Source organism: Canis aureus, chromosome 32, assembly GCF_053574225.1.
Source record: "Canis aureus isolate CA01 chromosome 32, VMU_Caureus_v.1.0, whole genome shotgun sequence".
Taxonomy (NCBI): domain Eukaryota; kingdom Metazoa; phylum Chordata; class Mammalia; order Carnivora; family Canidae; genus Canis; species Canis aureus.
The window spans coordinates 37,732,808-37,756,811 of NC_135642.1; the positions used below are offsets into that span (position 1 = coordinate 37,732,808).

The window sequence follows — 24,004 nt, forward strand, 5'->3', positions numbered from 1 at the left end:
TATTTTAGTTGGAGTGTTGGATCTCTATAAGTTACACTTGTCTAGAATTTTCCTTTTTTGTACACTATCTTCATTGGGATTGAGTAATGCTAGCTTTGTAAAATAAATTGGGAGTCTTACCATTATTATTTTTTTTTTTTTAGACAGCATGGGAAATGCAGTCAATGATAGTGTAACGACGTTGCCTGGGAAGAGGTGGCTACACTTGTGAGCACAGCATAACTAGAGTTACATCTGAAACTAATACAACATTGTGTGTCAACCATAGCCCCTCCCAAAAAAATGTTTTAAGAATGAAAAAAATAAATAAATAAGGAGAAAAAAATCACCAATCAAAAGCCCCAAAATACAAAATTTGCAGCACTCTGTAGATCACGGAAAGGACGCTTGTTTATAGTATGAGAGCTGAAACAGGAAGGCAGAGGGTCACTTTGTTTGATCTCAGCTGCGAACGTGTATGTACATCAGGCAGCTCAAATTTATCACTGCTTTGTTCATGTCCACAATGTCTGGGAAAATGCTGCAAGTTTGGGGGTTACTAATAAGTTTTAACAAATAAGTGAGTTCACGAATATGAGATCAACAAACAATGAGCAATGAGGATCGACTGCAGTTAAGTCATTTAAGGTTATATTGAACTCATGGGATACAAAGCCACTCTCTCAGAGGAACGTTTATAAATCCTCACTCACAGCTTCAAGTTTGGTCTGTTGGGTTCTGATGCCACAGAGAGTGGTATCCTCATTTATCACTATCACCTCTGTTCAGGTCATTGCATAGTTAAGCTTGTTTGTGAGGGAGCTAGTTAGCTGATACCCTGGGGACATCAAAGAATATGCCCTGGACTCAGGGAGTCAAGACTCAAGGTCTGAATCCTGGTGTGGCTTGTACTAGAAGTGTTGAAGCAGAGGGTGGCGTCTCTGGGACACGGTGGAGAACACGCTGGCCTCGGATTTGAATTCTCTCTCTCCCTTTCTCACTGGCTGAATAAATTTCGCTAAAATACTCAGCTGCTCTGAATCTATTTCCTCCCTATAAAACATCATGACTCACCAGGCTATGAGACCAAATGAAGTAGGGGGTGGGAAATATTTGGAAAACAGTAAAGAGCTGTTGGAATGCAAAGTGGGGAAGTAATGTCATCATGTTACTTGCATTCCCAGAGTTTGCCACTCTCTGATCTTATGCCCACAATCTGGGCTCCATCTCATGGGACCCTATGATTCCAGAACCTAAAGACACATGAGGCCAGGCTAGCTGATGCCAGATGGAAGAAAGAGACAGGGACTTAGGGACTTAAAGAAGCAATCTTGCAGAGGCTTGCATCCCACAGGCGAAGCTGATCCAACCCATGGAAGGCCCGAGGCCATAGTGAGAAGAAGGCACAGGTCCTGGAACCACCAGGAGCCCTTGACCACCTCAAACCCATAAACCTGTCTCCTTTTCTCCCAGCACCATGAGTACCGAGGAAGATGCCAAGTGGCTTCAGTGGGTGACACACCAGTTTGAGACCATTGCGGAAAAAGACAGGGAGATCAACCTGCAACAATTCAAAACAGCCCTGAATGTCAAAGAGGCAAGTGTCTACTCTGGAAGTGGGGCCCTGCATTCATAAAGGAAGGGCAATCTGGCTCTCAGGGACACAGCACCTCGCTAGGAGGGAAAGATGGCTCCCTGGGCGTCCTCAGGGCTTATGGCCCCACCCTGATCAGGATCAGAGAATGTTTCTGTGTCTGCTGCTCATGCTCTTCCATCCCTCTGGTGGCCACGCCTCCTGGGATCTTCAACACGACATGTGAAGTTAGATATCAGTAGCTCACCAGATTTTTTCTTTTTAAGATTTTATTTATTTATTCATGAGAGACACAGAGAGGCAGAGACACAGGCAGAGGGAGAAGCAGGCTCCATGAAGGGAGCCTGATGCGGGACTTGATCCCAGGACCCCAGGATCATGACCCAATCCAAAGGCAGTTGCTCAACCACTGAGCCTCCCAGGTGCCCCTTGCCAGATCTTAAGAAATATATTTGGCCTCATATTTTCCACCAGCCTCATGGGCAGAGTAGATGCTGTGATGTCCATAAGCCTCCTTCCAAGAAATAAGTTTCTTGATGATTTGTATACACGAAACTCCCACACCATTCCCAAGGGAAAGAGAGAGAGAGAAAGAAAAAGAAAGAGCAAGCCTTAAGTGTAGGCCACAGGCAGCCTAAACAATGAGTACAGGGATGATCCCAGTATTCAAGTACCATCTGCCCTCTAAGAGCTACCTTCCTGATTTCCTTGGCCCTTGTGGTCATCCCAAGGGGATAAGACAGGACCTGGAAGGAGCCTGCAGACGCAGCCCTCTGACCCTTTTCACATGCTGAGGGGTCTGGACTGCATGGCTGATGAGGGTGACGGCGTGCAGGGGACACAGAGCCTGTATAAATGACCAAGTTGAGAACTAGCAGGGGGCCAGAGGCCCAGACACAAGCCCATCCTTCTCCTGGGATCTGAATAGTTCTTCCACGGGAGTCCAAACTTGCTCTGGGCAAGCAGGATGGGCCGTGGACACCACCTCCTGGTGTGGCCAAGTGGTAAATCACACCGTGTGTGCAAGCCCCGGGGTCCTGCCTCGAGCCCACCACCCCAGGGCGCATGCGCACACCCCCTGCATGACCTCTAATCCAGGCCCCACAGCCAGCTGGTGCCTGTCTCCTGTCTTCTCCCCGCCACAGTCCTTCTTTGCAGAGAGATTCTTCACCCTGTTTGACTCTGATGGAAGTGGCACCATCACCCTCCAGGAGCTGCTGGAGGCGCTGACCCTGCTCATCCACGGCAACCCCATGGACAAACTCAAATTCCTCTTCCAGGTGTACGACGTTGATGGTAAGGACTCTGGAGGTGTCCTGTTTTTAATCTTTCCAGGAATGCCTTACTCTTCATAGAGGTTGCACTGTTTTACCTTCCCACCAGCCATGCACAAGGTTCCAATTTCTCCACATCCTTGCCACACTTGCTATTTCTGTTTTTTGTTTGTTTGTTTGTTTGTTTGATTTTTAACAGTAGCCACCCTAGTGGGTATGAAGTGGTAACTCAAGTGTATTTAGAGCATCACTTTCTGTGGCTGCGTCCTATTCCACAATATCGACATATGCGACCCTGTGTCCTGTGTCCCACGCAGCACAGCCTCGGACTTAAGATCTCTGACTTGGAGGTCAGGCTGCCAAAGTTCAGATCTCAGCTCCACCACTTTTTAATAATCATGGAGCCTCTGGCAAGTCACTTAACTCCTTTGTGCCTCAGTTTCTTTACCTATTACATGCGAATAATGGTTATAAAAGTGTACACTCATGAGGCTGATAGGATTAAGTTAACTTATGTAGATTCAGAACAGTGCTCAGCACACCTTTATAGGTGTCACCTGTTATTTAGTACTATTTATTCAAGCAAACTGGAGAATTTCATTGTCTCCCTTTCCCAGCACTCTTTCTTTCTTTCTTTCTTTCTTTCCCTTCTTTCTTTCTTTCTTTCTTTCTTTCTTTCTTTCTTTCTTTCTTTCTTTCTTTCTTTCTTTCTCTTTCTTTTCTTTCTTTCTTTCTTTCCATTATAAATGACACTGCTATGAATGTCCTGCTTTCAAATCTTTGGCTGCTCTATGGCATCAGGCATCTCTGAGGGCCTGGAATCATCAGAAGAAGAGGTATTGCAATGAGAAAGAGGCACCCAGTGAGACTGGACAGGTCTCCAAGGTTTGGAGTCTCAGTTTGGAGTCTCAGCCTCAGCCACAGGGAGCCACTGAAGAGTGTTGAGCAGAGAAGTCACTGGGCTGGATTTGCATCCTGAAAAGCTCTACCTAGCTGCAGGCCTGCTCCCAGGGAAGGGCCCTCTGGCTTATGGGGTTTCTTTACCTCCCGGTCCTACCTGATTCAATCTAGCCAGACCTCATTCCTGGAACCCACTCCTCAAATTGACCTCCTTCCCCTGGTACATAGGCAGTTGGCCATACCTGCTACCTAAACATCTTCCTCCCAGTCTCCATGGGACAGTCCTCACTGACTGCCTTCTGACCACCAAGCTTTGGTCACTCCCGAGAGGTTGGTTTGTGACAGGAGAAGCAGCACACTCACCTTCTCCTTGCAGACAGTGGAGGGGAGGAAGGCAGGGAAGAGCAGGAGATGTATAACTAGAGGGCATTCCCTTCCAGTGGCTTCTGTTTTCTTTGACAGCCAGGCAGGGATTGGATGCGCATAGAGGTGAGAAGTGGTCCTTGCAGACAATACAAGAGTGATCTCACTAGGAATACAGGAGAAGGTTGGTAGGCAAGTTGAAGGCCTTGCTGTGGCTGGGGATCAAAGCTTCCTGCTCTCTTGGGTGCTTTTCTGCAAAAATGTTCTATTAGCTGCCCTGGTGCAGGAAGGGAGAGAACAGGTGGCTAGATTCACTCAGGGATGGGATATGTTTAGGTTGCTGGAATAGGACAAGGGAGAGGAATGTGTGTATGAGAATAATAGTGAAGAGGAATCCTGGATTTGAAATTAGCCAATGAGTGAATAAAGCTGGACCACTGAGAGGATATGAAGGGACCTGGGGAGGAACTGGAGCTCTGGCTGCAGTTAGAAACCTGTTGCGTGCTGGCTCTTGACCAGGCGAGCTGAAGGACAGGACATGTGATGGGAGAGTGGTACGTTCGACTCTTCCCTGTCATGTGATTACGGACTTTGGCTTGGGCCTTCATGGTGATCACGGTACCAATACGACTTTCCATGTATATGCAACTACCTTTTTCCAGATACTGCAATAAGTGCTTTATAATTATCAATTGTCCTTGAGCCAGTTCTTTTTTTTTTTTTTTCTTGAGCCAGTTCTGAAAGGGACGAATTATTATCTCCATTTTATAGATGAGCAAAGTAAGGTTCACTTCCATAGGACTTACAGCCCACCATCAGTTAGTAAGGGGCAGAAACAGGAAGCTACCTCAAGTGTGTCCGCACCAAATCACGCCAAGAACTCATTAATCACAGGCTCTGCTGCTTATGAAGAATGGAAATATATACAAAAACAAAAAACAAAAAAACAAAAAAAACCCGCCCCCAATCTCATCTCAGTGGGTAGATTTGGCTTCCTTTTCCCATCACACCCTCATGTGCATGTAAGGTCACATGGCCAGACGTGGGTACCCAGCTCTGACCTCTCAGGACAACATGGAAGAGCAAATTCTGCTACAAGCTGGAGAACAAAAGGGAACTTCCTTCACCACCAACCCATGTACAATTTGCCTCTGGATAATTGAGGCTCTGGGCACCTAGCTCCTTACAGATTAATCAAGCAAATGTTCTCTTCTGTGCAGATGGTCTTGGAAGCTCAGTACTTAGAAAGGAGGCTGTAGATTCTGGAGAAAGGCATGCACTAAGATTCTCCATGTTTGGGCAGGAGTTTATCTCTGCTGAGCAGGACAGTAGGGAGCCACGCAACGTTTCTGAGCCAAGGATGACATTGTGTACTTTGACTGCCTGGTCTATACCCCAAAAGGGACTTGGTTGGCAGAAAACCGGAGGTGGGCGCATAGGGAAGGTTCACCACCGCACGCAAAGGCTGGGCACGGCAGGGGGGGATCTGCAGGTACAGAGTGGGGCCCGGCACAAGTCCTCACTCGGCTGCATCCCCACTTGGGACAGGCAGCGGCTCCATCGACGCGGACGAGCTGCGCACCGTGCTGCGGTCGTGCATGCGCGAGAGCGCCATCTCGCTGCCCGACGAGAAGCTGGACCAGCTGACGCTGGCGCTCTTCGAGTCGGCCGACAAGGACTGCAACGGCGCCATCACCTTCGACGAGCTGCGGGACGAGCTGCAGCGCTTCCCCGGGGTCATGGAGAACCTGACCATCAGGTGCGGCTCTGCGTCCCGCGTGGGTACCGCCCGCGTGCAGGTGCCGCTCCAGCTGCGCAGGCTGGTCTGAACGCTCGGGGATCCCTCAGCCCAGCCCCGCCCCTCCGCAGCCTGCCTGGCCCCGCCCCGCCCCGCCCCACCCCACCCCGCCCCGCCCCGCCCCGCCCCGCAACAGCCCGCCTAGCCCCGCCCATCCCGCAGCCTGCCCGGCCCCGCCCATCCCGCATGGCCCCGCCCATTCCCACCCCTCCTGTCCTGCTTGGCCCCGCCCAGCCCCGCCCCGCAGCAGCCTGCCTGGACCCGCCCACCTCCCCGCCTATCCTGATTGGCCCCGCCCAGCCTCGCCCCTCCGCAGCCGGCCCGGCCCCGCCCACCAGCCCCCTCCTCTCCTGCTTGGCCCCGCCCAGCCCCGCCCCGCAGCAGCCTGCCTGGCCCCGCCCCCTCCCCGCCTATCCGGATTGGCCCCGCCCAGCCCAGCCCCTCCGCAGCCTGCCTGGCCCCGCCCACCCAGCCCCTCCGCGTTGCTCAGCCCCGCCAAACCCCCTGCCTCGCCCTCCCCGCCCAGCCCCGCCCCGCAGCAGCCTGCCTGGACCCGCCCCCCTCCCCGCCTATCTTGATTGGCCCCGCCCAGCCCCGCCCCGCTGTAGCCTGCCTGGCCCCGCCCACCCAGCCCCTCCGCGTCCAGCTCAGCCCCGCCCAGCCCCGCCCCGCAGCAGCCTGCCCTGCCCGGCAGCATCCTGCCCGCCCAGGTCCAGCCTGACCCGCTTTCTCAGAGGGGACAAAGGTCTGTAGTGCGGGGCAACTGTTGTCAAGCCTCCGTTTTCAGTGTCTTTTCAGAATCAACTTCACAGTGTTAAGCACCCACTATTGGCTGGGCATTTTTACGAACAGACCCGTGCATTTTATAGCAACGCCCAAAAGGAAATTAGTCACGTCACCTGAAGGAGCTTATCTAGGATCACACAAATAATTAGCAAAGGCACACACTTATTCAACGTGGTCGGGCAGGCACGGCTGATTTATAGGTAATGTCTATAATGCCGATAAGCAGACGCATAAACTAGAGGGGCACTAAACAGGTAAGGGCTGCGGAGAAAATAAAATAGAGGGTAACAACACACCTAAGTTTGACTCCAAGCCCTCGCGGTTGATTCTTTCAGTGTGTTAACTCACTTGTGGGTTATCCACCACAACATATCTCAGATCCTTCCATTCTTTCTTTCTTTTTTTTTTTTTTTTAGATTTTATTTTTTTTAATTTTTATTTATTTATGATAGTCACACAGAGAGAGAGAGAGAGAGAGGCAGAGACACAGGCAGAGGGAGAAGCAGGCTCCATGCACCGGGAGCCCGACGTGGGACTCGATCCCGGGTCTCCAGGATCGCGCCCTGGGCCAAAGGCAGGCGCTAAACCGCTGCGCCACCCAGGGATCCCTATTTCTTTTTTTTTAAGATTTTATTTATTTATTCAAGACAGACACAGAGAGAGAGAGAGGGGGGCAGAGACACAGGCAGAGGGAGAAGCAGGCTCCATGCAGGGAGCCCGATGCGGGACTCGATCCCGGGTCTCCGGGGTCACGCCCTGGGTCGAAGGCGGCGCTAAACCGCTGGGCCTTGGGGGCTGCCCTCTTCCATCCTTTCGGATCACTCCCCCCCCTCCTCGGTTGGCAAGTAAAGGAGGTAATAAGAACGGCGGCGGATGCAGCGTCAGACAGGTGGGAGTTCCATCTCGGCCTTGCCGAGCTGTGTGACCCTGGGCCAGTGGCTTGGCCTCTCTGTTCCCGGGTGTACCGGGAAGCCGGCCGGCTTGCCACGAGGCCCCGGAGAGTGGGTGGAAGGCAGCGGGCGTGGGGTGCCTCGGTGCCCCCGGGGCCCGTCCCCCTCCGCAGCTGCCCTGAGCACAGCCGGTCCCTTGCAGCGCTGCCCACTGGCTGACGCCCCCCGCCGCCCCGCGCCGCCCGCGCGCTCTGACCTGGGCCTACTGGCACAACCACCGCAGCCACCTGCTCTGCCTGGCGGCCTTCGCGGGCCTCCACCTGCTGCTCTTCGCGCTGGCGGCCAGCGAGCACCGGGCCCGGGGCGCCAGCGTCATGGTGGCCAAGGGCTGCGGCCAGTGCCTCAACCTCGACGGCAGCTTCATCGCGGTAGGACTCCGCGGGCAGGGTGCCCAGAGGTGGCCGGGGTGGGGTGGGGAGAGTGGGGATGCTGATGTAGGTTCCTCAGGGCCGCAGGGACCCACACGTGGACTCCTGGAGCACCAGGGCGGGAGGGCGCCTCGGAAGGTCAACACTCGGTGGACACTGAGGCCCAGAGAGGGGCAGTGACTTGTCCGTGGTCACACAGCCTGTAAAACACAGCAGGCATTTTTGTGCAATTACTATGGACATTCAGGGGGTGCTAAGCCCTTCCCATCTGATGTTCACAACATCCTGCAGTGACCCCAGGGGGAGATGGGCAGCTTCTGTGCAGGGCGCCCAGCAGATGGAGTCCGGGATAAGAGCCCTTGAGTGACAGGCTAATGCGTCCGAATATGATGCTCTGGGCCAGGGAGCGAGGTCTCCAAGCATCTTTTGATTGTGTGCTCCTATAATTAAAACAGCGAAAAACCCTTCCAATGACACAACATATTTCCTTCGGATGATGTGCATGCCCTATTATCAGTAGCCGTCAGACGCGGGGCACGCGGTAACTATCAGGCAAGAATCATCCTTAATGATCAGGGATGTACATCTCTAGTCCACATACTCTTCTTGATAATGTCAGCCTCTTGTGTGGGTTTTATTTTTATCCTCAGACCTGGCTACATACCAAGGGTTAGAGACCCATGACTCATTTGCTTGGTCACTTGAGTTATTAACACTGCTTTGAATCAGCGCTTCCTCTGCAGGGAAACTCTTTGAGCTACTTGTCCTTTCTGCGAGAGGCAGTTTAGCTTGGCTAAAATCAGACAACGAAAAAAAAAATTAAAAAAATAAAATAAAATAAAATCAGACAACGTCATCACCAAGTCCACATATCTGGGCTCACATATGTTAAAGCAAATGAGCAAGGAGGGCCTTGGAAAAACCCGGTGTTCCTCCAGGACACCTCGAGAACTAGACATAACAGGTGCTGGGCTGACGTACAGATATATGAGGGTCCACCCTGTGGACACAATGTGCTTCTCGTGGGTTTAGGTACAAGTAACACCTGCAGTCATCCTGTAACCTGTTCTCATCCTGCCACAGTTCCCGGAGACTGTGCTTTGGACACCCTCAGCTCTGGACTTAGGGGAGCAGGGAAGGCTTGGGGGGCAGGGGAGCTGGTGAAGGGACCGGTTCAGGAAGCACAGCCAGCTCAGAGGGAGGCAGGGAGACAGCTGCTGGGGAAGGGGGAGTGGGGGGTTTGGGAGAGAGCCAGGGGGTCTCTCTGCTGCTGTGTCCTGCCAGGTGCTGATGCTCAGGCGCTGCCTGACATGGCTGCGGGCCACGTGGCTGGCTCAGGTCCTGCCGCTGGATCAGAACATCCAGTTCCACCAGTTCGTGGGCTATGTGGTGATTGTGCTCTCCCTTGTACACACCGTGGCCCACATCGTGAACTTCGGTGAGTGGCCTGGGGCTGCGGGAGGGGCCCTGGATGAGCCTTTCACAAACCCCCAGCCCTGGACACAGGGCACAGGCCCTGTGTGTCCTGCAGACCCGGTTGGGGGTGGGGGGAGCGGTATCCCGCCTAAGCCGGTGGTCTGGAGGGAAGTCCCTACCTGTGGGGGGAATCTGGCGGGGAGCCCTGGGGCCCTCAGAGGAAAGGCGGACAGGGAAGAGCTTGTCTTGCATTTGTCTCCAGCGCTCCAGGCTCAGGCCGAGGCCAGCCCCTTCCAGTTTTGGGAACTGCTGCTCACGACGAGGCCTGGCATTGGCTGGATCCACGGCTTGGCCTCCCCGACCGGTGTGGCACTACTGCTGCTACTGCTTCTCATGTTTGCCTGCTCCAGCTCCTGCATCAGAAGGAGCGGCCACTTTGAGGTGTCCATCCTTGCCCTTTGCTATCCCAGGCTGGGCTCCCATCATTTCATGCTGCATCCCCTCTCATTTACTGCAGAGCCCAGGAAGTGCCCGGGCTACTCTGCACATCACATGCCTGTGCCTTGGGTTCTGCCCTTGGGTTGTAGTGTATGTCTGCCAAGTGGAAGCTGTGTTGTTCTGGAAGACTCTGCCTTTTTGCTGGCGTGACCACCCCCACCCCCTCCCCGCCCCAGTTGGATTAAAGTAGGTTTAAACTGGCCCACTCAGCTTCCTCATCTATCAAGTGAACCTATAATTCTCTACCTATGAAGTTATTTTAGGCATTAAATGAGATAACATATGCAAAGCCACTGACTATTCCCCTGGCACGCAGATGCTCCAGACACTTCCCCATGTGTAGTGTCCTCAAGATGCAGGAGGTCACAGATTTGGTTTGGAGCCCCCTGGACTGATCTGGTCACATCAGATAGTCGTTTTCAGAGCCCCAGCAGCAGTGCTTTGAGGGGAGAACCCACATCCTTATTTGACCAACGAGAAGTCTGACACTCAGACCAGTGATTGCCCGGCCCACGCTCCTCCCACTTGCTCAGGCACTCAGACTCCGGCTCTGCCCTTTCTTCTCCATACCCAGGAAATTACCGTCTTTCTTTTCTTGCTCCCCCCACCCACCCACCCAAAAGGGTCAGTGTGATGGGGACATTGATGCTCTTGAGCCCTTCAGCCAGGATATCCATAGGCAGATGTTTCAGATGTTTGGTGCAAGCACCAGGAACCCTTCTATTATCCCGGGGCCAAGCCCCCAGAATAAAGAAGCACCAGAGCTTCCCATCCCCAGCCTCCTACCCAGCCCTGTCCCCAGGAGAGGGTGTTTGACCAAGGCTCTGTCTGGGTGCCGCCCTGGCTTTGAGGATGGCCCTGAGCCCTGGCCCTGTTCCACCCTCCCCCGTCTTGAGCTCTGCAAGCTTACTACTACCACTCCCCCCCCCACACCCACAGGTGTTCTACTGGACCCATCTGTCCTACCTTCCCATGTGGATTCTGCTCATTCTGCATGGGCCCAACTTCTGGAAGTGGCTGCTGGTCCCTGGCACCCTGTTCTTCCTAGAGAAGATCATCGGGCTAGCGGTGTCCCGCATGGCAGCCCTGTGCATCGTGGAAGTCAATCTGCTTCCCTCCAAGGTGCAAAGGGGAGCTGTAGCTGGTGGGGCACAGCAGCTGGGTGCCCTGTTAGACCCCCAAGGAAGTAGGGACTAGTGTAGCCAAGCCCCTGTGCAGTGGAGGAGACAAGCAAAGCCCAGGATCTGGTCTAGCCTTCAGGGGTGATGTTTCAGGCAGAGGAATGACAGGTAGGCAGGATCCTGCTGCTCACGAAGCATATATGAAGAGCCTGTAAGTTGCCAGCCCTGTGCTAGGTGACGGAAACACAGAGACAGCTCAGGCACTGTCCTGCTTGGCCCTGGCATTATAGGGCAGGGCTGTGTTGTTGAGAGTAGAGCATCAGGTGGTACAAAACTATCCTTGAGAGGTCAGAGAGGGCTCCAGAAGGAGGAAGGAGATGCCCCAGCAGGGTTCTGAGAGACGAGCAGGGGTTCCTTGGCTAGACAAGACAAGGAAGGGTGCTGCTGGGAGAAGGAACAGCACCAGCAAAGGCACCGAGTTGTGGGAGGGTATACCGCATTTGGGGCCTGTGGGTAATTTGGCATAGCTGGAGCCAAGGTGCCAGGGAGAAGGTGTGGGTGGGGCCTGGGGGACCGAGGCTCCTTGCCCTACAGGCAACGGGGAGCCCCTGAGCAGGCTGGGAGAGGGTGCTATTAAGTGGGTTTGTGTTGCAGCTAGATTTCTGCAGTCACTATTTGGGAAGCTGCTGCACATGTGCAAATGAGAACTCGTGAGGGCCTTGACCTTGAAGGGGGCTGTGGAGTGGGGGTGGGGGCATATCACAGAAGGACTCAAGAGGTAACTGGCTACACTTGGGGGTGGGAGGTGTCTGAGTGACTGGGCCTTTTATGGAAAAAGGAAAGGCACTGCCAGGTGGGCTCACCTCTGGGCAGCTGAGCACGAGGACACGGATAGTGAGGTGCTTTATATCGAGCTCTGGCCTCAGCTAGCCGTGATTAGATTCACATCCCATGGTTTCCTAGCTGGCAGCCTTGAGCAAGCTCCTTAGCCATTCTGAGCCTTAGCTTCTCATCTGTAACGTGGAGAGAGAATGGCATCCGTCTCAGAGAATGGCTGTGAGGACCAGAGATCACACTTCCTTTTTTTTTTTTTTTTTTTTTAAGATTTTATTTATTAGACAGGGAGAGAACACAAGAGGGAGAGTGGGAGAGGGGACAGCAGGATCCCCGCTGAGCAGGGAACCAATGTGGGATTCCATCCCAGGACCCTGGGATCATGACCTGAGCTGAAGGCAGATGCTTAACCCATAGAGCCACTCAGGTGCCTGAGATCACACTTTCTGTGCTTCACACAGCTCTGCCAACAGTGAGTGCTCAGCATATTGAAGCCGTTCTCCCAGGGAAGGTGCCATTAGTGGTTGGAATACCATCCAAATACTACAGAAGTTCCAAGCAAGGGGCCAGAGCAGTCAGGGGCTTTACAGAGAAGGACCCACTAACAGCGGTGTTCACACCATAAGCAGTGGGATCAAGCCACGAGCCTCACTTCAGACACATCTCAGCTCTCCCTTCCTCTGCTCATCGCCCACCCCCTGGCTGGCGGATGTGCTACAGGGGGAGCCCCACTCACAGGCAAGAAGGGTCTCACGTCCAACGCTGGCCTGCCTTGTGGTGGAGGAGGATGGCTTGGGCCTCTGCCCTCTTGCCCAGTAGGCCCCTGGCAGCTTTGGACCTGCAGGGATGACACGGATGACCCTGACCTTCTTCTCTCCCCAGGTCACCCATCTCCTCATCAAGAGGCCCCCTCTCTTCCACTACAGGCCAGGCGACTACTTGTACCTGAACATCCCCACCATCGCACGCTACGAGTGGCACCCCTTCACCATCAGCAGCGCTCCAGAGCAGAAAGGTATGCCCTCCCCCCAACTCGCTCTGCAGATGGTAATTTTCTGAGTTCTCCTGGGAGTCAAGCACAGGCTGGAGACCAGGAACAGAGAAGCGAGTAAGACCAGAGACCCAAAGCCACCCTCCAAGAACTCCCTCCAAAACCGGGAAGCAGTTGCCCAAACTCTTACTGACTGGGGAGGTCAGGGCTGTCGTGAGGATCCCATGAAGGCCGGGCATGGTTGGGTAGGTTACAAGGCTCCACAGACCCGGTGGTATAGCAGCCGAACTCTGAAGGGTTGGTTGGAGTTTACGAGATAGAGAAGGAGATGGGGGAGGAGACAGAGCGAGATGCATAAGCAGCAGCATGGAAACCTGGGAACCATTTCTCTCTGGCTCCCCAACACCCACAGAACTGCGGACCCCCCTTCGCCCAGCAGACCTCTGGCCCCCCCAGCCATGTGTGTGTCTTCCTTCTGGTCCTGGGCTGTTGGTGAGGCCAGCCCCTGGCCCTCTGCCCTCTTCCTAGGCCAGAGATTGGTCTTTCCACTTAGGTGGTCCTTCTGGCAGGGAATGCCCTACGTGGCCTTCGAGAGCAAGACCCTTGCTTGACTTCATGAGGGGGTAAAGGGTCCTGGTTGCCTGTTTTCTCTCACCCATCCTTATGAAAAGCTCTAATTCCACTCAGGATGCCTCCCAGCCCCAACGTGTCGAGACCCCTGGGCCAGCTCCCACATTTCAGGGTGAGACCCCAGGCAAGGGTTCCCCATGTGAGGCTGCACAACACCCGCCCTGGAGCCACCTGAGTGGTGGCTCGGATGTACAACGGGGCAAAGGTGGGAGTGGTGGCGGGAGAAGGAAGCTTATTTTCTTCCTATCTTTCATCCCTGTTATGTTTCTCAAGAAGATCTACGCTCGCAGAAAATTCAGATAGTATAGAAATAGGTACAGAAGAAAATGAAAATCCCTCATAATAATTCCATCCAAAGAAAGCCGCTGTCCATCTTTTGGTGAGCGGTCTTCTAGATCCGTCTTTATATTTCTACGTGGCTCGTTGGCGTAGAGATAGTTTTGCATACATGGGGTCACACTGTTCACTCTGTTGTGCAGTCCACTTTTTCTCCATGAATGGTACGTCATGAAGGTCTTCGCAAGTCAGTTCTTTTAAAAAAAAAAGAACTTTTCCTTATGTAGCTGCATAGTATTCCAGTGTATTGACATGAGTGTGATTACAATGACTGTGTGCACTCCGTGGAGGTGCCCTTGATTGGACCCGTTCTTCAGGGGGTTTCTTCAGGGTCTCAGCTTGGAATCAGCCTGGCTCCCGGGCCCCAAGTCTTGTGCAGTGAACCGAGTGAGTCCCTGTGAGGGCTGGTACGTACCCCAACTCTGTTTACGGAGCTGGTTTCCAGAAACCGAGAGGGGACTCAGGTTGCCAGTGGTGGCTGATTGAATTCCACCAGCGTTTTAGGGAGGCCTCCTACCTGGAGTTGCTGTGTGGGGCACTTCAGAGTGCATTTATGTAAACAAGGCACAGTCCCCCACCCCCACCCCCAGCCCCGCACTTGTCCCACCTCAGAGAACCCACTGAAATTTAGCATCCTCTTCAATTGTGAATGCAGACAGGTTTTCAGTGGCCACGTAGTTCCTGCTGGATCTTGTCGTTCCGTGTGTTGATAGGCACATGTGTTCTTAGATCATGTGTTTGGGGTTTTTTGTTGTTGTTGTTTTGTTTTTGCAAACACACATGGTTTTGCGATTTCTCTGTATGCTACTTGGTGTATTTAAAAATCTTACTCTGGGGGCACCTGGGTGGTTCAGTGATTGAGCATCTGCCTTCAGCTCAGGGCGTGATCCCCGGGTCCTGGGATCGACTCCCTCATCAGGCTCCCCACAGGGAGCCTGCTTCTCCCTCTGCCTGTGTCTCTGCCATTCTCTCTCTGTCGCTCATGAATAAATAAAATAAAATAATAATAATAAATAAAATAAAAATAAAATCTTTAAAATTAAAAAAAAAAAAAAAACCTTACTCTGAGAAGGAATTTCTCTGTTGTAATCATGGAATGGCCAAAAGAGTCTATGGTTTAAAATTTTTAAAAAAGGGCAAGAATGGGCAGCCCCGGTGGCTCAGCAGTTTAGCGCCTGCCTCGGCCCAGGGCGTGATCCTGGAGACCCGAGATCGAGTCCCACATCAGGCTCCCTGCATAGAGTCTGCTTCTCCCTCTGCCTCTCTCTCTCTCTCTCTCTCTAATAAATAAATAAAATCTTTAAAAAATAAAATAAAATAAAAAGGGCAAGAATGCCCAAGCAGGAGATCCCCTTGGGGGGCCTCCTTGCTCTAATGCTGTGGCTTCTCTCCAGTGCCCTTCAGCAGAGGGGTAGCTACACCGCCTCTCTGCCCAGCTTTCCATTCAGCGGAGAACCTGAACAAGCACCTGTTTTGTCCCAGGCACTGGGCACAATGAAAGCCATTGGTCCCACCCCAAACTGAGCACCTCCAGGGTGCAGAGCCATTGACAAGCATCTGGTTGAATGTGGGAGGGAATGGTCTCTGCCTTGGGGAGACCCTGGCCCAGTGATGAAGGAGGCGGGGACACTCTGACCCCGCCTTAGCAGAGGAGACTGAACCCTTACTCTGTAGGTTTAAGTTGGCTTCCTAGAGAAAGACTACAGTGTTTGCACCTGAGAGATGAGATTTCCAGCTCCCGTGGCTGTGACCCCTACTGTGGGCCTAAGCAAGGACATTCAGTCTGGGGCTTGAGCAGTTCATGCCCAGCTCCAACTCCTCAGGTGAGATAGGCTGGCTCCATGCTGGAGGCCAGCACCCAACCCCCAACCCCCTGCCCGTCTCTTGCTCAGACACCATCTGGCTACACATCCGGTCTGAAGGTCAATGGACCAACAGGCTGTATGAGTCCTTCAAGACATCATGCCCCATGGACTGTGACCCCAAACCACTGTCAAGGAGTTTGAAGATGAGGAGGAGCCAGAGGAGGCCAGAGGTAGGTCGCTTTGGGGGAGGAAGGGTCCACCGTGGAGAGAAACCCAACAGGGACTATGTTGCTGTCTTCTCAGCTGGTGAGCATCCATCATTGAGCAACTGCTGTATACGCTGACTGGATGGCCGCACAGGGGGTGAGGCGGCTATGAACTAACTATGTGATCCAAGAGCCTGACCATCCCAGGTCCTCCCGAGTCCCGTGTACTCTATTAGAAGCCAGGGGGACGTTGGAAAGAGATCCGAAAAACCCACCTCCATGTCTTTGCTCCAGCACATTCTGACTGTTAGGCCTGGCACATCCTTTTGCCTCACCGAGCTTTAGCTTATTCATCAATGAACTGGAGGTGGTCCCCCTCCTTGGCCTCCGTTTCTTACACGATTCTTTTAAGGATCGGTGATAGAATAATGCATGTAAAGTACTGAGCTGATCGGACAGCATGGTCCACGTGGACCCTCATCATCACCATTAGCAGCATCAGCGGCGGCATCGTTATCTTTTGAACCCCAACGAAACCCACAAAGCTGCCAAGTTGTCAGTGTTCAAAATGGATACAGGCCCTGGGAGGTTTGGGAAGAATACAGCAAGGTCACAGTAAGGACAGACAGAGGAGGCTGAAGGTACCTGGACACAGAGCTGGTAGACAGTCCCGCTCGCCTGGGAGGCATGTTAATATGGGGAAGCTCTGGCCAAGGTCAAAGAGAAGATGCCCCAGGTCCAGCTCAGCCCTTGTGGAATTTAAAGTCCAGGGGAGACCAGAGGCAGGCATCCCTCTAGAAAGACGCCAAGAGCAAAGCTTTGGGAAAAATTAAAGGGTAGGTGGAAACAAGCAGGGTGTTCTCTGCTTTTAATCTGGGGAAGAAGGAAGCTGGCTTGTCAAACCAGGTGAGACCTACACCTGAATCAGCGGGTAGATATGTTAAAGGCTCTGTTTCTTTGGGACCTTAGGGACCACCACCAAAGAATAAGTTAGCACACTCTTGCTGGCAGGCAGTCTGGCCACACGAGTCGACATCTTAAATATGCCTACCCACTGGCCCGGCCATTCCATCCTTAGGGCTTTGTCCTAAAAAGCTAATTGGACAGTTGCACAGGAAGTATGTTAATCACCTTGTTCATTCATTCATCTAACTAACATTTAGTGAGCGTAGCACTTCCAGTTTTCCAAGTACTAGTCTAGATGCCGGAGATACATCAGTAAGCAAAACGAACGCAGTCCCTGGAGACTCTCTACCTTCTGGAGAGAGAGAGAGACAATAAACAAACAATATACATGCATAATGTGCCAAGTGATAATAAATGCTACGAAGCAAAATAAATCAGGGTAAAGGGATAGAGACAGGAGAGGTGCTATTTTATATATGCTGGTTGTTCACAGTAATGAGAAAGTGGGAATGATCAAAATGCCCAACCAACAGGGGTATAGCTAAATAAATTACTGATCACCCTTATCATGGAATAGTAAGTCCCTAAAAATATTATGTAAATGTATATGCATTAGCATGGAAAGCTAGTCAAGATGTACTAAGTGGAAAAGACAGATTACAAAGAAATATATTTCATTTATGTAAATGTGTGTGTGTGTGTGTGTGTGTAAGTATGGAAGGACATAGAAAAATGTTTAGAGAAGCTATTCTACTTTATTCAGGGTACTTTTTGCTTTATTCTTTCAAGTCCTGTAACATGTGAATCTTTAAAAACCACGTGTACTGGGGCACCTGGATGGCTCAGTAGTTGAGCGTCTGCCTTTGGCTCAGGTCGTGATCCTGGGTCCCGGGATCGAGTCCCACATTGGACTCCCTGCAGGGAGCCTGATTCTCCCTCTGCCTGTGTCTCTGCCTCTCTCTGTGTCTCTCATGAATAAATAAGTAAAATCTTTAAAAATAAAAAAAAGAACTAACATGTACTAATTTCATGATTTAAGTAATAAAGCAACTTCCATTTCGAAACCAGAGTTTGGAGCACCAGCACATCCATTCGGGAACCTCGGTACAGGGAGCGGTGGCCTACAGCAAGGATGTCACTGTGGAACTGACATCCTACAGGCCCAAGGGAACCCCACAGCAGGGGGACCAAGGCCTAGTATCCACGGCGGTGACAAAGGAAGGGGCTCAGGCACGGTGGAGAGCCATAGCCGAGCCAGGCCAGGTAAGGCTGCGGAGACGGGGGCTGGAGAGGGGGAGAGCCCATGTTTGTCTTCCCATGGGTGGCAAGTCCTTGGAACCCAGAGGAGAGGTCCTTATGGGCAGGCCACACCAGGAAGCACTGCACATTATTATGTGGTGCCCCTGCACCCGAGCATGGGTGTGCCCCTCCCATAACTATTGCCATAGTCGCACCCTATTGAGATGAGACTATTGCCTGCCTACCTGGCCTCTCTCTTTCCTCCCCAGCATCACTTTAAACTGAATTGTATTAAAAGGATGCTTGAGCTTGCTGTCTTTAATGGGAAGTTAGTAGCATGTGCTGTAATCAAGATAACTTGAAAAGTAAAATCAATAAAAACCAGTGTTACTAAGTTCTTTCCAGATGTTTCTGCCTGCTAGTGCTCTGAGTCTGAAGCTGGACTCCACTGCTTCTCCCTTTTCTCTCTCTCTCTCAGACTCTCGTGCTCTTTTTTCTCTCTCTTGCTTTTGAAAAAGAGAAGAAAAAAAAAAAAGGGGTGGGGCTGGTAAATGTTACGTGTCAGATTGCTAACCATGACGTGGGCTTTCCCCTTGCAATCAGAAGGCTTAAAGAGAACAGAAAGGAGAATAGCCCTTGTCCGGTGTACCTCCTACACCGCTAGTTCAAGTCTGACACCTCCTCTGCAAGGACGCAGCATGCAGGGGCCCCCAAACAAAGAAGCAACGTGTTGTCATGCGATGAGCACTGGACAGTCAGCAAGAGACCCAGGCTCTACCCTGAGCATTTTGGGAACTTGGGCAAGTCATTCTCAACACTGTCAAGCTGGGTTCCTCTTTGGCGAAGTGGGGGATTACTCTGGATCATTGTGAAGGTCACCCCTAACTCTGCCTCCCAGCACCAGACAGAGAGTTATCCCAGGCCCCTGCAGCCTGTTTGGGAGGATCTGCTTCCTTCAACTTCTGGAAGGAAGTGCACTGACCTCCCAAATGCAGTCTGCCAAGTGCCCAGGCCCGGAAAGGAGGCCTGCTCCCTGCTCTCGGTGGCTCCCGTCAGGAAGCCCAGGACAGAGTGCCAGGGGCAGGGTGAAGCTGTGAGCCAGGCCAGCCACTGGCTTTTCTGCCTGGTGCAGCTGGGCACAGCTATAAGGAGGAACAGATGCTTCAGCTGAGCTGGGTTCTGAAGGATGCACAGGGATCTGTCAGCTGCGGAAGAGGAAAGGGTCTTTAAGCCAAGTGGGGGCGGGGAGAAAGTTATGGGAGTGGCTGGAGACTGGGGGGAGTGAGCATTCATTCTCCAGTCACCCCTTGAAGCTGACTTGCATTGGACCACAAGAGCCAATTGTTAGATTTTCAGGAGCCTTGAGAGCCAATTATTAGACACAGTCATTACGGTGGAAGCCACGATGGCAGTATTTACACCAGAAATCTCTGGACACTACCAGTCAGGATTTTGGTGTCGTCTTCTTTTTCTGAGGAGTCAGTTTGCCAGCACGCCACTGATCTTCTCCCTCAAAAGGACTCCAAGCTCCCTGGAATGCTTGGGGCAGGAAAAGCAATTCCCTTTTTGTACAGTTGCCCAGAGTGGCAAGGGCTGGATTGCCTCTGAGAATGACCTGATGCGCCCGTTCCCAGAGGCCCACGGCTCTCTGCTCCCCACAGGTCTCTGAGAAGTCCTCTGAGAACCACCTGTTTTGTAACATCAAGGTAAGAGGCTCCCATGGCTGAGCATGACCAAGGACCCTGCTTCAACCAGAGGAAGAGAAGCCTCTGCTTACAGAGAGGGCTTGCTGTGACCCCAGGGACCCCAATTCCTCAAGTCCCCAGGTGTCCAGAGAAAGGGACCAAACCTGTGCCCTCGCAGGTGCTGGGTCCCACCCTCCCCAGTTCTGCCTTCTGACATTCCAGGGCTCTTCCAGACTTGACCTCCGAGCCCTACAGTGGGAGCCACTTAGGCTTGGGCTGCAGCCCAGGAGGGCTGCTGAAGCCTTGGGGTCCGGCTCTCCCCAGGCACCCAGCCCTCTCTCCTCCAATGCTCTCCCGTCCACAGTGCTACATTGACGGCCCTTACGGAACCCCCACCCGCAGGATCTTTGCCTCTGAGCATGCAGTGCTCATCGGCGCGGGCATTGGCATCACCCCCTTTGCTTCCATCCTGCAGAGCATCATGTACAGGTGGGCGGACAGGCTGCCACCCCTGCCTGCATCCTAGGGAGCCCCCCTTCGCCCCTCACCCTTGTTCCCGTCTTCTCTCCTTTCACCCTTTCTTCTCTTTCTTGCTCTGGCCTTCCTCCCTCTCTCTTTTGGCTCTCAATCCTCCCCTTCCTCATAGGGTGGGCCCTGCTACCCTGCCCCTTCCCCCCATCCCCTGCATTGTTCTTTGGGGTCCTGAGAAGACTCACTCATCGCCTCCCCTCAGGCACCAGAAGAGGAAGAACATTTGCCCCAGCTGCCAGCACTCCTGGATGGATAGCGCCCAGGATGAGGACATGAAGCTCCACAAGGTGAGTGCCACCTCCTACAGGCAGGCCTTTGGACCCTCTCCCCTGGAAGAGTAGGCTCTCCTGTGCAGATGCAGGGGAGGGACGGATGGAACAACTGGTCCCTATGCTTCCTTTAACACCCCATGTTCTCCTCGTGCCTCCCAAGTGTCCAGGCCTCCCCTTGCACCTCTGAGAGGCAGCCTGGGCCCTGAAGATGGAGTCCCAGTAAAGACCTTCGGAGCCTGCAAGTCAGGCAGCTGGGATCCGGTTATAGCCGTGATGTGTACTAGCCATCACCTGCTGGTAGTTTTAAAAATGAAAACGTTTGCCTTCTGAAAATTCATTATTTTGTATAGGCCACTTAAAAGAGCTTCTCAAAAAAAGAATTATTATTCTTCTGGCTTCTTCCTAAGCTTAATAGTTGAGGACACTGCTTACTATGAACATTAGGTTATTGCAGAAAATCCTGACCTGACAGTCAGGAAACTGGGTCCTGATCCCATGCTGCTCTGTGACCTGGGCAAGGTTCCTACCTCTGCACTGTGTCACCATCTGTTAAATGGGGATGATAATGCGTGTCCTGCCAACACCAGGGCGTCATCCAGGTGCTGAGGATCACAGACGTGAGCATGCTATGAATGAGGCTGGCTCACTCTGAACAGAAGGGCCCCTCTCCCCAGGTGGACTTCATGTGGATCAACCGAGACCAGAGATCTTTCGAGTGGTTTGTGAGCCTGCTGACCAAACTGGAGATGGACCAGGCCGAGATATCACAAGAGGGTAGGAAAGGAACCGGGCCTGAGGAAGATGGCAGCAGGGTGGGGCTCAGGGTCTTTGTAAGAGGGTGTTTAGATTATTCCATTTCTATCAAAAATGGGAGGGAGAGAGGAATGCTTTTTCTTTCCCCACTAAAATGTAACGTGTCAAACCAAAAAAAGAGGAGAAAAAGGTATTCATAATCTCATCCAGCTATCCAAAGCATTCCAAGTATTTTAAAGGATGTCCTGGTATTTTTTTCTTATTCACATTTTACAAAAACATAATTTTTTTTCTAATTTCCCTCTTTTGTGGCATTTTTTTATTTTTTTAAGTCACGATGAATACCTGATGAAAATTTAGATTCCCAGGCCTCATCCCAGACTTCCAAATCAGGGTCTCTGAGAGCAGGGCCCAAGAATGCTTTTTTTTTTTTTTTTTTTTTTTAAAGTTATTATTCATTTGAGAGAGAGCGAGAGCAGGGGCGAAGGCAGAGGGACAAGCAGACTCCCTGCTGAGCGGGGGGGCTCCATCCCAAGACGCTGAGATCATGACCCGAGCCAAAGGCAGAGGCTGAACCGACTGAGCCACCCAGCCATCCCTCCCCAGGAATGTACATTTTAACGTGCTTTCAAATGACTCCTAGTCACACTTTTTTTTTTTTTTTTAGTTTTTTAAGGAATAATTTATATACCATAACATTCGCCAATGCACGTTTACATGAATACAATGACATTATGACAAATGTGTGCAGCGGTGTAACCACCGCCACAGTAAAAATATAGAGCATTTCTATCATCTGCCAAGGTTTGCTCATCCTCCTTTGGCATCATCTCCTCCCCCCCATGTGCAGCTCCCGGCACCCCCGGATCTGCTTTCGATCACTACAGTTTTGCCCCTTCTAGACTCTCCTGTAAGTGGAATCATATAATATGCAATGTTTTCTAACTTCTTTCCCTTAACGTAATACCTTTGAACTTCCCCATGTTGCTGCATGTATTAGTAAGTGGTTCGTTCTTCTGCAGTGTTCTGTTTTATAGATATACCAAAATCCCTTTTGCCACTCACTTGTGAGAGGATGTTAGAGTTAGTCCCACTTTTTAGCCATTTGGAAGAAAGCTGCTCTGACCATCTGCCTGTAAGTGTGGATATATTTGCCGGGTAGTATGGTCTGTGTTAAGTTTAACTTTCTAAGGAGCAGCCACACTGGTTTTCCAAAGTGGCTGTCCCATTCTGTGTTTCCATCAGCAATGGACGAGAGTTCCAGTTGCTCTGCAACCTCGCCAACATTTGATATTGGCAGTCTCTTACGTTTCAGCCAATCTAGTGGGAACATAGCAGTATCGCAATGTGCTCTCTCTCTTTTTTTTTTTTAAAGAATAGTCTTTTCATTTTTTTTTAAAGATTTTATTTATTTATTCATGAGAGACACAGAGAGAGGCAGAGACACAGGCAGAGGGAGAAGCAGGCTCCATACAGGGAGCCCGACATGGGACTCGATCCAGGGACCCCAGGATCATGCCCCGAGCCAAAGGCAGACCCTCAACCGCTGAGCCACCCAGACGTCCCTCAATGTGCTCTTAATTTGCATTTCCCTAACAACTAATGATGCTGAACATGTTCTCATGTTATTTGCGGTTTGTGCATTTTTGAAGTGTCTGTTCAAGTATTTTGTCCACTCCTTTGCCTTCTTTTTTATTAAGTGGTAAGAGTTCCTTACATATTCTGGAAGCAGGTTCCCTGTCAGGTGCACATTTGACGTATACATTCTATAAGTCTGTGGTTTATCTTTTCATTTTCCTAAATTGCCTTTTGAAGGGCAACATTTTGAATTTCAGTGTTGTCCGGTTTATCAGATTTTTTTTTCTTTTATTCTTCATCCTTTTGTGTCCTAACATCTTTGCCCCACCCACGGTCATGAGTATTTTCTCGTATGTTTTTCTTCTAGAAGTCTTGTAGTTTTAGCTCTTCATTTCAATCAGTCTCATAGTGAACTCCACAAGGCATAGGATATTAGGTCACAAAATCAATTGTATTCCTGTTTACTAGCAACAGATAATTAGTAATGAAAAACTTTAAATAGAGAGTTTAAAAACATGAAATACTTAAAGATAAATTTAGCAAAATAAGAGCAAATGTGTACACTGAAAACTACAAAACAGTTCTGAGAAATGGTTTTCTCTATGTGTTTCTTATATTTGTAATTCATTGAATTTCTGGGATGGGTGGGCTTGTAATTTTCATCAAATTTGAGCAAATTTGGGTCTCTTCTATGTTTTCCATTTCTCTCTCCATTTTATCTGCTTTCTTTTATTTTTACATTCTCTCATCCACACTTTTAGTATCTCTTGTGATAGGTTTGCCTAAATCCATCATCTCTGTTGTTTCTTGGTCTGTTTCTAGTAACTAAATTTTCTTCGAGTTCTGGAACATATTCTCTACCTCTTTGCATGCCCAATAACTTTTTTTGGATGTCAGGCATTGCAAACTGCACGTTGTGTGTTCTGGATTTTGTGGTATTGCTTTACATAGCACTGTGCCTTGTTCTGGCACACATTTATATGACTTAGGAGAATTGGGATCCTTTCAAGACTTGCTTTTAACTTTTGTTAGGGTGCGTGTGGAGCAGTGTCAGCATAGGGCGACACCTCTGAGGGCTCTACCCACTCCCCTGAACATTACAAGCTGTCTCCACTCTTGCTGATGGAAACACAAATTAACCCCAGCTCTATTTGAGCTCCTAGTACTGTTAAGCCTAGTGTTTTCTGGTAA

At 51.2% G+C, this 24,004-nt stretch overlaps 1 protein-coding gene across 2 annotated transcripts in view; it reads left to right on the forward strand.

Moving 5' to 3' along the window:
- Positions 1-24,004, forward strand: part of NOX5 (NADPH oxidase 5) — a 35,746-nt gene that overhangs the window by 1,674 nt on the left and 10,068 nt on the right. The window contains exons 2-16 of one of the 2 annotated variants that reach the window (XM_077881658.1): positions 1,453-1,576; positions 2,719-2,869; positions 5,331-5,537; positions 5,659-5,869; positions 7,787-8,012; positions 9,297-9,450; positions 9,691-9,869; positions 10,866-11,048; positions 12,764-12,896; positions 15,731-15,873; positions 17,824-18,018; positions 19,656-19,700; positions 20,044-20,168; positions 20,413-20,497; positions 21,157-21,256. In XM_077881658.1, coding sequence (XP_077737784.1) covers positions 1,453-1,576; positions 2,719-2,869; positions 5,331-5,537; positions 5,659-5,869; positions 7,787-8,012; positions 9,297-9,450; positions 9,691-9,869; positions 10,866-11,048; positions 12,764-12,896; positions 15,731-15,873; positions 17,824-18,018; positions 19,656-19,700; positions 20,044-20,168; positions 20,413-20,497; positions 21,157-21,256 — 2,261 coding nt within the window. The remainder of the gene's footprint in view (positions 1-1,452; positions 1,577-2,718; positions 2,870-5,330; positions 5,538-5,658; positions 5,870-7,786; positions 8,013-9,296; positions 9,451-9,690; positions 9,870-10,865; positions 11,049-12,763; positions 12,897-15,730; positions 15,874-17,823; positions 18,019-19,655; positions 19,701-20,043; positions 20,169-20,412; positions 20,498-21,156; positions 21,257-24,004) is intronic. The other variant, XM_077881659.1, reaches the window with a different exon arrangement.